Raw genomic sequence first — 13,237 nt, forward strand, 5'->3', positions numbered from 1 at the left:
ACGGCTTTATGGGTAATTAAAGCCCTAGAAGAAGAGATGCATGTTAAATTGGAGGCGTGTGCGCCTTGCCTTTCGAAGCCCCAGAATAAGCTACCAGCCATTGAGGAGGAGCTACAGACTGTGAGGCAAAACTGCATCAGTTGAAACAAGGGAGGTTGAAAGCATCGAGCACGTATCCATGGTGCTAGTTAAAGAAAATGACTCACCAGCCGAGAAGAAGATGGGGAAACAAATCGAACTATATGTTAGAACCTGAGGTTATCAATGGCACCAAAACCAGCATCTAGATGAAAGATTCATTTGAACTCACTAGAATTTAAAGTGTGGTTCTACTCTGGGAAGTTACTAAAAACAGGATCATGGGGCTCCACGTGTACTGTCTTGTCGAGAATCTGTAGCAAATTTGCTTACTTTACAAGTAAAAAGGATGTATTTTCTGACTGCAGACTCACCCTGTGTTATTTCTCTCTGATCCTTCCGGATTGTTCGTTAACATCACTATTTTTTAATGACTCCTGTTATTCCCAAGGATTAGGATTATTGTATTTGAATAGTGCCTTTCATCTAGAAGGACCCTAAAATGCTGTACAAACTTCACAGACTGATCCATAGCAATGTAGGCTCATACTGTCATGTGGAATTAAGTGAGAACTTCTTCATATAAATTGATGGCATGATATTTCCCAAAGTGATTATAAAAAAAAAGTTATGAATACATTGTGTGGGTTGGATTTATACTGTGTACACACACATACACGCACTAAAATCCTTCAGAAAAGTCTGTCAGCAGACTCAAACGCAACCACCATGAAGTACTTCAGCATGCAAGAAATCTCTGATGGTGGAGCTACTGTATTAGCTCACCACCCCTAATGAAATGCTAAAAGAAAGCTCAGCTCAGAAATGCTGGCAGCAACTTGCGCAGAGGTTGACAAGAGAAGATGGTTTAAACAAGCTTTAAAATATACCGGTCAATCAATAGGCTTCTAGAACCTGGATACCTAGCAGTGTCTAAAGCAGGGCTAATTTATCTCCCTTAGAAAGACTGCTGATTATAATGATAGTGGCACACAGACAGAATAATTGATAAGGAATGCTTGAAGATTGCTTTTAAAAATGAATGACTGTAAATCTGTTGTAAGCACAGTAGAGTAAGGGGCACACAGCTATTAGGGATGTTACTGAATTAAAAAGTGCTGACATTCTGTATAGTTTATTCAGGTGGTAAAGTTGAAGGCCTGACCCTGCGAACACTTACTGCTGTGAGTATTAACTAGGGACAGTGTGTGCAAGCAGTGTAACAGTAATTGTTTGAAGGATTATGCCAAGCAAATCCAAGGCCTTCCTCTGAGCACCTAGCTTATGTCTACACTGTAATTAAAAACCCACAGCTAGCCTGTGCCAGCTGACTCAGGCTTGTGGGGCTCATGCTGAGGGGCTGTTTAATTATGGTGTAGACATTTGGGCTCAGGCCCAGGCTCTAGGACCCTGCGGGGTGAAAGGGTCCCAGAACTCAAATGTCTACACCACAATTAAACAGTCCCTTAGCCCAAGCCAGAAGAGCCTCAGTCAGCTGGCATGGACCAGCCATAGGTGTCTGTGACGACGCACCCCATAAGGCTTTATGGAAATATGCTTACGAATGTATATATGACATACCTTTAATATGTTTTATGCTACATGTGCCATGTACCATATCTCTGTAAAGTTTATAATCTTCTGAATCTATTCCTCCTATCTGTATGCATGTATAATTTTTGTATTCAAAGTTATGAATATTGGCTGTGTACTTGCTTGATTTTAAGTAGCCTTAGTAAAGCATTTGGTCAGCTTCTTGAGATAGGAATGTGCAAGTTAAGTGCCCGATCAAGAAACACTTAACGGACAATGGATCTTGGAGGGCTCCAATCCACATAAGAAGTCTACTTGAGGACGTTCAAGGTAGCATGTGAACCATGGCTGCTACCTGTGAGTTCTGACATGTGACTTGCCCATGTGACTCCAAAACTCCATCTTGTAGCTGGGATTCTACACAGGGGGAGAGAGGGGCATCCACCCACAAGAGAAAGTCTCTTTAAACTCCTGGGAGACCCCCCCCATTTTGTCTTCAGCTGGCTCAAGAGATAGCCTCTCCACCCCCCAAGGATACCTGAAAGAAACTGGAACAAAGGAGAGTAACTACAGGGGGTCTGAGTGATTGCTGGACCCAGACTAGAAGGAGACTAGTCTGTAAAGGAAGCTTACTGGAACACCTCTGAGGATGAGGTTTTATCTGTATTCAGTTTTCTTACTGAATTTTATTTTGCTTGGTAATTCACTTTGTTCTGTCTGTTACTACTTGGAACCACTTAAATCCTACTTTCTGTATTTAGTAAAATCACTTTTTACTTATTATTTAACCCAGAGCATGTATTAATACCTGGGCGGGGGGGGAGGGGGAGGGCGGGTCAAACAGCTGTGCATATCTCTCTATCAGTGTTATAGAGGGCGAACAATTTATGAGTTTACCCTGTATAAAAACTTTATACAGGGTAAAATGGATTTATTTGGGGTTTGGACCCCACTGGGAGTTGGGCATCTGAGTGTTAGAGACAGGAACATTTCTTAAGCTGCTTTTAGTTAAGCCTGCAGTTTGTGGCACATGGTCCAGAGCTGGGTCTGTGATTGTAGCCAGCAAACATGTCTGGCACAACCAGACAGGGTTTTGGAGTCCCATACTGGCAGGGAAAGCAGGGACAGAAGTAGTCTTGGCACATCAGTTGGCAGCCCCAAGGGGGTTTCTGTGAGCCAACCTGTCACAGTGTCTAATTGCAGTGTAAACATATCCATACAGCAGATCCAGAGGTGTTTTAATGGACAAGAAGAAGGAGGAGGTAATATTACAGAGGGCAGGGACAGGGAGGTATAGGTGGTCCAGAGGATCCACTGCCGCATGCCGCATCTTCACCCCAGTGTTTTTTGGGGGGAGAGGGGCATGTAGGGATCCACAGAGATTACTTCCTTGTCCCTCTCAGCATCTTTGCCTAGCATCTGGCCCAGCTACTTGGGCCATGCAGTGTGTAGAGCAGGGCTGGGCAAACATTTTGGCCCGAGGGCCACATCTGGGTATGGAAATTGTATAGCAGGCCATGAATGCTCACGAAATTGGGGGTTGGGGTGTGGGCTCCAGCTGGGGCCAGAAATGAGGAGTTCAGGGTGCAGGAGAGGGTCCAGGCTGGGGCAGGGGGTTGGGGTGTGGGGGGGTGGGTGAGGGCTCCAGCTGGGAGTGTGGGCTCTGCGGTGGGGTTGGGGGTGCAGGAGGGTGCTCGGGGCTGGGACCAAAGGGTTCGGAGGGTGGGAGTGGGATCAGGGCTGGGGCAGGGGGTTGGGGTGCGGGAGTGGGGCAGGCTCTGGACGGCGCTAACCTCAAGCAGCTCCCAGAAGCAGCAGCATGTCCCTGCTCCGGGCTTCTACGTGGGAGCTCGAGGGCCGGACTAAAATGTCTGGAGGACCAGATGCGGCCCTTGGGCCGTAGTTTGCCCACTCCTGGGGTAGAGGATTTGCCCCAAAATGAAAGGCCAAAACAGGCTTCTTTTTTTGTGTTTGTTTGTTTTTTGGATATAAAAATTCCAGTGCAGCATTTGTAACCCAAATGCTGCAGCAGTGTATTAGTGCACAAGGGCCAGCTACTCGTCTGTTTTCATTGCCCAAAGTCAGCAAAGTGCAAAATGTAAGCACACCTAGTAAAGACACACCATAAATGGTGACAGGGAATTGGATGCCTCAGGAGTAATCAACAAAGGTATCACTTTTAACAAGCAAGAAAAGTCATTTTTAAGAATATGATTTTTAAATTGACAGTGTCCCATTCAATATTCTGAACCAGCATTAATTGGCCATGCCCTTTTCTGCAGGGTGTGAACATTTTTGTTGACTCAGACCCAGTGCGGTAGCTGGTGTAAATGCTCGGGCGTGGTAATGCGTACACAAATACTGAGGGAAAATGGCGGGGCAGGCCTTGGCTTAAGAATGCAGCACTCACAACAGATTTCAGCGTAGCAGCCGTGTTAGTCTGTATCTGCAACAGTCTCCCAAACTGAAGAATATCTCGACTGTGAGATTTTCTAGCCAAAACCTTGAAAAAGCCTCTTACCTTATTTTCCAATCTTCCAATCAGTTCAGCTAATCTGTTAATCTGAGCTTCCAGCCCTTCTTCCTTGGTTTCTGAGGAACCTAATGTAAGAAGTCAAGTATAAATACAGCAAAAAAACGAAGCCAACACGTACATATATGCTCTGAGCATATAATGAAGGTGCTTAAAAGCAGGTTGGTTTCTTAGTTTGCTCTCTGAAAGGGCCTGATCCAACTCTCCCAGAAAGTCAATAGAAAGACATTTGAGTTTAGTGCTGGTTTGAGCCTAGTACCAATATTTAGCCTAAACTGAAGAAGGGAATAGAAATTACGGTTAAAAAGGGATATGTTTACACTGCACCTGGGAGGTGCAATTCTCGGCGCAGGTAGACATCATGCGCTAGCTCTGCTCAGGCTCGAACGCTAGACATAGCAGTGTGGCTTTGGTGGCTGCAAAGTTATCACCAAGACCCAAACTTTCCCAAAGTCTGGATGTAGAGCTTTGGTTCTGGTCTGTGTCTCTATATAATTGTAATGGTCTTATTTGATCTCATTTCATTTTTAGTTCTTCAGCAGGAGATCAGCTCCCCTTCTTAAGGAAATGCAGGGGCCTGCATTCATGTCCTATTCAAGTTAGCTTCATGCTGATTCCCTGCACGAATCCCCACGGAGCACGTATAACGAATACCCAGTCTGTGCCAGAAGGGCCTTCCCAGGGTCAACGGTCACACTTCAATCTTTACAGAAACAATTATTCTCTGCAGCTGGCAGATATTACACATTGTTCTCTGATTGTTCCCTCTGTAACCTGCCATTACCAGACATCCTTTGGCAGCTGCCTGGCCACCAGGCAGTTTACATCTCACTTACAGCACTGCAGAAGAAGCTGAGGGTCAGGCATACACAGACAAGATAGCCTGCAGAAGACCTGCCAGTAAGGTTTAGGTTTCATCTCAGTTACAGAAATCAGCTCTTGTCTGAGAAACACTTTGCCAGCAGCACCAGGGCCATGTTTGCACCATGATGCTGATGGACATTTGGGACTATGAGTTCAGTTCTCAGCCCTACTGGCCTGAGGACTTTGCCATGCAGGATTTTTGGACTAGCTCCTCAGGAAGGTCATTCCTTTGACCAGCTGAATGGCTTGTGACTTGTTTTAGCACTAGAGAGTTTCTTGGAGACCCTTGTTAAAGCACTGGCTCCAAACAGAAGGAAAAGTTGGGATGCATCCTTGCCTCTGATAAGCTTAGCATGAGACCTGCTGTCCAAACAGTATCTTCCGGGAAAGCATTTCCCATTTGGGGAGCTGCTCTGTCCTTTGCTGAGTAGGACTGTGCTGCTCTCCAAATACTACTGCAAAGATCCAAACCCAGAACATTTATTCCTCCTGTTCCAAAAGACAAGGACACAGAATGCAACAACCCTGGGACTGCTTGTGACATTGCTACTGTTAAATGCTGTGGCAAGGGATTGGCAGTAAGCAGACATGTACCACAAACACATTTGCTTTTGCTGGTGCTCTTCCCTGAGAACCAATTTAGTTAGGGTCTCTGTCTCTGAGAACTGATGATTAGGAAGTGTGGAGGGATGGGATTGAGGAAGCATTCTCCATATGTCTCATATATCAACGTTTCGTCAAGCTTATTTGTTAACTGATGTGGAAAGGATTATGTTGACAGAAAGCACCATGGAGATGGATGCAGATCGCTGCATCGTATAGTCCCATGAATATACACAGCAGCTAGAGATGGGGTCAAGCAGCAAAAATTTGATCCCGACTTGCTCAAAGTTTTGGGGTATTAAGGCTCAGGGATGTTTGAATCAGAGCTTGAGCTTTGACTCATTAGAGAGATGAGGGACAAGTTCACATGTGAGTTTCCCCAAAGCTCAGGAGTGTTCTGAACCATGGTTGTAGTTTTGGAGGGGTCCTATGATAATGTGTGTACCCCACACAGGCAAGGAAAGGGTTAAGGTGGGCCTTGGGCCAATTATGTTACCTGGCTGCATGTGCAGGGTGGACCAGAGGAATTAAAGATGAAGCCCCTCTGGGGAGCAGCTGGGTGGTGCTGTGAAGAAAAGAAGTCTGGAGCAGAAGTGGAGGCTGATGGCTGGCTGGGCTGGGGCAGCTGCTGGCCAGGCTCCAGGCTAGAAGTGTAGGCTGAGAGGGGTTAAGCACTGGGACTTGGAACTCAGCCATGGCTTAGGCTGATGACTGGCTTGCTGGAAATATAGTCTGAGAGGGAAAGGCTGAAAGTTATGTTGGAAAATGAGGGAGAAGAAACAAGGGATGAGGAATGGCTTCAGAAAAAGAAGAAGAAGAAAAAGAAGAAAAGAATAGAAGTATCTGTATCTGGAGAAGAGGGAGCAGGTAGGGATGGAAAAAAGAGTAAGGAAAAGGACTGACATTTTATAATTATCAATTTACTAGCTGAAGATGTAAAGATGGGAGATGTTAATCCCATGAAAACAGTGGAATGGATTCAGTGACGTATGAGAGATATAATAAGAGCTAAAAGAATGCAGAGTGGAGATTCATTAGTAGAATGTACACATAAGCAACAGGCTGAGAAGCTTCTTAAAAATACAGTTTTAGGGACAACAGAAGTAATTTGCTAGCTACCTAAATTTATGACAGAAGCAAGAGGGCGTAATGTATGGGGTTCCCCTAGGCATGACTGAGGATGAAATTGAAAGGGCAAAAGGGGAGGACCAAGTGCTGTTTGTTAAGTGATTGATTAGCAGGAGATGGGGAGAACACAACGATTTGAATAAAAGTTAAAGGTGCAACGCCACCTGATAGGGTTAATATAGGATATCAGCTCTTCCGGATTAAGCCATGTAACCAGGGTCCTTTGAGACGGTATAAATGTCAAAGGTTTGGGCAGGTGCAGCTGCCTGAAAGGGGGAAATGAGGTGTGGTACTTGCAGAGGAGAACACTCATATGAGAATCGTATGTAAGGACCAAAACTACAATGCAGCTCCTGTGGGGATAAGCACAGTGCAGCACTCAAAGGGTGCATGGCAGTGGAACGAATTAGAGAGATACAGAAAATTCAAACAATCCATAAAATATTCTATGCAGAAGCCACCGAAAGATATTCACAGTGAAATGTGGAGGAGGAGGAAAGAGCCAGTGATGGAGAAGAGCGGCTGGGACAATGACATGCAATTCAGGGAAGGACAGATAATATAAGGGGAACAGATGAAGATGTCCTGCTTGTAGGCAAAGAGAAATGTATAGCATTTATGATACAAGTGATTAATTGTACTTTACAGACAGGGGAGAAGACTGAAAGAATGAACATTATAACAAAAGTGGCAGAAAAGTATTGCATATGGTCAATCTCCCAATAGATCATATTCATGCAATTTTAAATGAAGGTAATAATGTAGTTTAAACAACATGGTTCTAATAGTTTTTCTGCTTTAACACACATAGCGTAATAACACATGGCCAGGAGTTAAAGAAAACAGCGTTTGAAATGGAAAACAAACCTGGTGCAATATGTGTACAAGAAACATGGTGAGTGAGAAAACTTATGATTAGACTTCTAGGATATGATGTAATCAGACTATGCACTCACAGACCAGGTGCCAGCTCATGCCTAAGCCCCAGGCCTCACTGACCACTTACAGCAGAACAGCTGGAAACCAAGCCAATTCACTTGTATAGTAATATAGACTGTTTAATGTATAAGAATGTATTTGTGTTTCAACTTCAATGGGATTCTGTATGAATTGTTTTCACTTATCTGTATCCTGTTATAATGTAATAGCAAACCTTTACATTGTATATTCCCCTGTAACTAAATAACCCATCAAATGAGAAAGAAGCCTTGTATAATGCAAATGAAGATCTTTAATAGGAAAGTAGTAATTCTAGCACATTTCAAAGCAAGTGGTCTTTGTGTGTGTGATGAACGGAGATCAAAGACTCTAAATGCGCTCCTCTGTCTCGTCCTCAAAGAGCCCATGTAACAATGTAATTACCCTTGGAACTTGCTTTCTGTCAGAAGCCGCTGTAAGTATGGACACAAGGAAAAATTCTTCATCTTTGGACTGTTTGGATTCTAACAGGGCAAAGTAACTGAACAAGATGATCAGATCCTCAGAGTTACTCTGAGTAGCCCTAAAAGATTTTGGGGAAACTGACAGATTACTACGTCTCTGTTACCTTTTGAAATTATAGAGTGTGATTCACCTGTTCATATATATTTTACTTCCATGCCCTCTCAATAATTCTCATTCCTTTTTCTTAGCCAATGAACCTTTAGTAAGTTCACTGTAGAATTGGCTACCAGCATTGTCTCTGGTGTGAGATCTGGGATGCAAATCAATCTGTGGGAGTGACTGGTCTCTTGGGACTGGCTGTAACTGGGATTTGTGATTTTTGGTGTAAGTGACCATTTATCACATAGACAAGGTAGGTGAGGTAATATTTTTATTGAAAGAGTTCTGTGTAGCTCGAAAGCCTCTCTCTCTCTCTCACACACACATCAATAGAAGTGGGTCCTTGTCTCTCTAATATCCTGGGACCAACACTGTCACAACTACACTGCGTACATTTATTGCATATTCTAGCTTGCCTGGGTGGCAAGATAGAGTCTGGAGTGTCTAAGGGGACTGTCTGTGACTCCATTATAAGACTGTTGTAGTAATTTAGGCATTCCCATTTGTTAGTGGCTTGGTAAAATTGAATGATAGAACATACCAGCAGTTGGGGGTGTCTGCCCTGCTTTGGACAGTTTGCCCTAACTAGGGTGACCACATAGCATGTCTGAAAAATTGGGACGGCGGTAATAGATGTCTATATAAGAAAAAGCCCCAAATATCAGGACTGTTCCTATAAAATCAGGACATCTGGTCACCCTAGTCCTAACGTAGGCACTCACAATCGTGAGCCACTCCAGACAGCGGGACACAGACTTAACAGAGAAATAACAAGAGGAGGCGGGATCTGTATATTTAGAAAGGAAGGTCGTAGTTATGGTAACATAGAAGTACAGAACTTAAGTTTTGAGTGCAATGCTGTTGAGATTCCTCTGCAGAATAAGAGTACCTTTATATTCTAGGTTGTCTAGCATTATACCCATGTAAAATGCTAGACAACCTAGAACAAGAAGAGTTTGCCAACCATGCCAAAGGCCGGTATACTATTTGTGGAGACCTTAATAGCCATAATGAGTTATGGAGAAGTAGGAAAACTCATTATAATGGCAAATGCCTGAAACAGTTCATTGACATACACAAACTGGCATTGCTCGATATTGGAGTAACTGCTAGGTTTAATTCGGTGGATGGAACAGTTTCATGTTTAGATATGGGAATTGCAACAAGTAATGTAGCAAGTAAATGCATCTGGGAAATCAATAAAGAATCCCTATGCTAAATTATATATCCACACCACGGTAGTGTTGAAAACACTGAAAGGATTCCTACCTGGAGCCTTAGAAAAGCAAACTGGGAACTCTCTAAGAGTGAATGTGCAGAGTTTCTAAGTGCCATTGAATAAGTGATAATCTAGAGGAATTTCATGATAATATAATAAAGGGAGTTGTTGCAGCAGCCACCTAGCTATACATAAGACATCTAATTGCCACAAACTCGGAAATCCAGATCCCTGGCGGCATGAAGATTGTAAAGCAGCAATTAAAGAATGAAATAAGGCATACAAACAAGCAAAAATACAATAAATAGCAAGAACTTAATGAATTATAACAGGTATAAAGCTGTGGCACAAAGAATTATTAAAAAGGCCATGTAAGAGAGTTGGAGAATGCATTGTGGAAAATTGAACAAAGATTCTGAGGTTTCAGAGAGAGAAACAAGTTAAAAGAATGAATGGGATACGGAATAAAAACAAATGTATACCTGGTTTTATAGTAAATGATTAGTGCTGTCGATTAATCGCAGTTAACTCACGTGATTAACTAAAAAAAATAATAATCGAGATCAAAAAATGAATCATGATTAATCGCAGTTTTAATTGCACTGTTAAACAAGAGACTACCAATTGAAATTTAGGGATTTTTTTGGATGTTTTTCTACATTTTCATATATACCTTGCATTCTGTGTTGTAATCGAAATCAAAGTGTATATTCTGATTACAAATATTTGCACTGTCAAAAATGATAAACTGAAGAAATAGTATTTTTCAGTTCATCTCATACAAGTACTGTAGTGCAATCTCTTTGTCCTGAAAGTGCAACTTAAAAATGTAGATTTTTTTTTGTTACATAACTGCACTCGATAAAAAAAAACAATTTAAAACTTCAGAGGCTACAAGTCCACTCAGTCCTACTTCTTGTTCAGCCAATCGCTAAAACAAACAAGTTTGCTTACATTTACAGGAGATAATGCTGCCCTCTTCTTATTTACGTCACCAGAAAGTGAGAACAGGCATTTGCATGGCGCTTTTGTAGCCCGCATTGCAAGGTATTTACGTGCCAGATATGCTAATCATTCGTATACCCCTTCAGGCTTCAGCCATCATTCCAGAGGACATGCTTCCATGCTGACGACGCTTGTTAAAAAAATAATGTGCTAATTAAATTTGTGACTGAACTCCTTGGAGGAGAATTGCATGTCTCCTGCTCTGTTTTACCCACATTCTGCCATATATTTCATGTTATAGCAGTCTCCGATGATGACCCTGCACATGTTCGCAAAAAGAAAAGGAGTACTTGTGGCACCTTAGAGACTAACCAATTTATTTGAGCATGAGCTTTCGTGAGCTACAGCTCACTTCACCGGATGCATACCGTGGTGAGCTGTAGCTCACGAAAGCTCATGCTCAAATAAATTGGTTAGTCTCTAAGGTGCCACAAGTACTCCTTTTCTTTTTGCGAATACAGACTAACTAACTAACAGACTAACTAACAGGCTGTTACTCTGAAACCTGCACATGTTGTTCATTTTAAGAACACTTTCACTGCAGAATTCATAAAACGCAAAGAAGGCACCAATGTGAGATTTCTAAAGATAGCTACAGCAGTTGACCCAAGTTTTAAAAATCTGAAATGCCTTGCAAAATCTGAGAGGGAGGAGGTGTGGAGCATGCTTTCAGAAGTCTTAAAAGAGCAACACTTTGATGCGGAAACTACAGAACCTGAACCACCAAAAAAGAAAATCAACCTTCTGCTGGTGGCATCTGACTCAGATAATGAAAATGAACATGTGTCAGTCTGCACTGCTTTGGATGGTTATCGAGCAGAACCTGTCATCAACATGGACGCATGTCCCCTGGAATGGTGGTTGAAGCATGCACATCTGGCACACAAATATCTTGCGACTCTGGCTACAACAGTGCCCTGAGAACGCCTGTTCTGACTTTCAGGTGACATTGCAAACAAAAAAAACAAGCGGGCAGCATTGTCTCCTGCAAATGTGGAGGGGAAAAGAATGTGTGCTGAAGAAAATGGTGAGCTCTTACATGGCTGGACAGAACATAAAGATGATGAACTGAATGAAAATTTCAGCATCCAGGAACTCAAAAAATCTATAGACAAAAGTAAAAATACAGCTCCAGGTCAAGATAGCATAAGTAATGCAATGCTTAAATACTTAGCAGAAGAGAGTTTCAAGAGTTTTATTGAAATTATATAATAATACACGGAGAAAAGGAATACTACTGGCAGAATGGAAGCAAGTGTGGACAAAATTATGGAAAGAGTGATAAATGAGAGATTCGTAGCATTCTTGAAACTGTAAACGGTGCAAAGGGTTTCAGGAAAGGTAGGTGCACAGTTGATCATATTGTAAGATTAGAAACAGAAATACAAAAAAACACAAGGAACAGAGGGTTTATGGTAGCTGTCTTTCTGGACACTGAAAAAGCATATGACATGCCATGGAGGGAAGACTTGCTGTGTAAACTAGCCACAATTGGAATAAAAGGAAGAATGTTCTGGTGCATAAGAGATTTCTTATGTGATAGAATCTGGCAATTGCAATACATTGAATATTTATAAATAAAGATACGATTGTGTCATGGAGGTCACGGATTCTGTGACTTTCTGGGATCTCTGGGACTTCTTCCGGGGCAGGGTTGGAGCAGCTGTCAGCCCCGGAAATGATGGAGCAGCTGGTGGGCAGCCTGACTGCTGGAGCCTCAGTCCCCGGGCCGCCAAAGCAGCAGCTGGGTTTGAATCAGTCCTCCTCCGGGGTATTTTTAGTAAAAGTCAGCAACAGGTCACGGGATTCTGTGACTTTTTGTTTATTGCCCATGATCTGTCCCTGATTTTTATGAAAAGTACCTGTGACAGAATGTTAACCTTATATATAAACTTACTAATGGCACTCCACAGGCGAGTGTTATCAGCCCCGCCCTGTTTTACATTATGATTAATAATCTCCCAGAGAGTATACGAGCAGGAATAGGTATTGCTCTATTTGCGGTTGACTGTGCTATACAGGCCGAACACAGAAGACTTAACAGAGTTGTGGAGAGAACCCAGGAAGTGCTCAGGGTGATTTCAGAATGGGGAGATACTTGGGGATTTAAGTTCTCACTGGCTAAAACAAATCTTCACAAGAAAGACAATTGGGGAAGAATGGAACCTTTATGCAGAAACAATACAGGTAGTTCAAAATTTTACTTTCTTAGGAGTTATGTTTGATAACTAACTTAGAAGGCTCATCTAGATAATATCATGACTAAATGTACAGATAGGGTGCATTTGTTTAAAAGTATTGCTGGGAACAAAGGGGGGGCAGAAAGAACACATTGCTGGTGCTGTATAGAACATTCAGGGGCAGCTCTACCAATATTGCTGCCCCAAGCAGCCGCCGCCGAATTGCCGCCACGGGACACGGACGGACGGCCGCCCCATTCTCAGTGCCGCCCCAAGCACCTGCTTGGAATGTTGGTGCCTGGAGCCGGCCCTGGGGACATTAATAAGATCAGTTATAGATTATGGATGCCAAGCCTTTAATTCAGCTTCTAAATCAACCCTAAAAATATGAGCGTTGATCCAAGCCCAAGCTCTTTGACTTGTATGGGGGAGGACTTTTATGACTCCGTTGTGTGCAATGCCGGTAGCAAGCAGAGAAATGCCTACACTATTCCCAGCCACGAAGAGGCGGGTTAGCAGTGAGTCCGACCTTTCCAAAGGCCTATACGACAG

The 13,237-nt window shown here is 42.9% G+C and overlaps 1 protein-coding gene across 1 annotated transcript in view; it reads right to left on the reverse strand.

Moving 5' to 3' along the window:
* Positions 1-13,237, reverse strand: part of NECAB2 (N-terminal EF-hand calcium binding protein 2) — a 374,877-nt gene that overhangs the window by 41,265 nt on the left and 320,375 nt on the right. The window contains exon 8 of the mRNA XM_077831510.1: positions 4,133-4,212. Within this exon, the coding sequence (XP_077687636.1) occupies positions 4,133-4,212 (80 nt within the window). The remainder of the gene's footprint in view (positions 1-4,132; positions 4,213-13,237) is intronic.

Source organism: Eretmochelys imbricata, chromosome 12 (genome assembly GCF_965152235.1).
Source record: "Eretmochelys imbricata isolate rEreImb1 chromosome 12, rEreImb1.hap1, whole genome shotgun sequence".
Lineage (NCBI taxonomy): Eukaryota > Metazoa > Chordata > Testudines > Cheloniidae > Eretmochelys > Eretmochelys imbricata.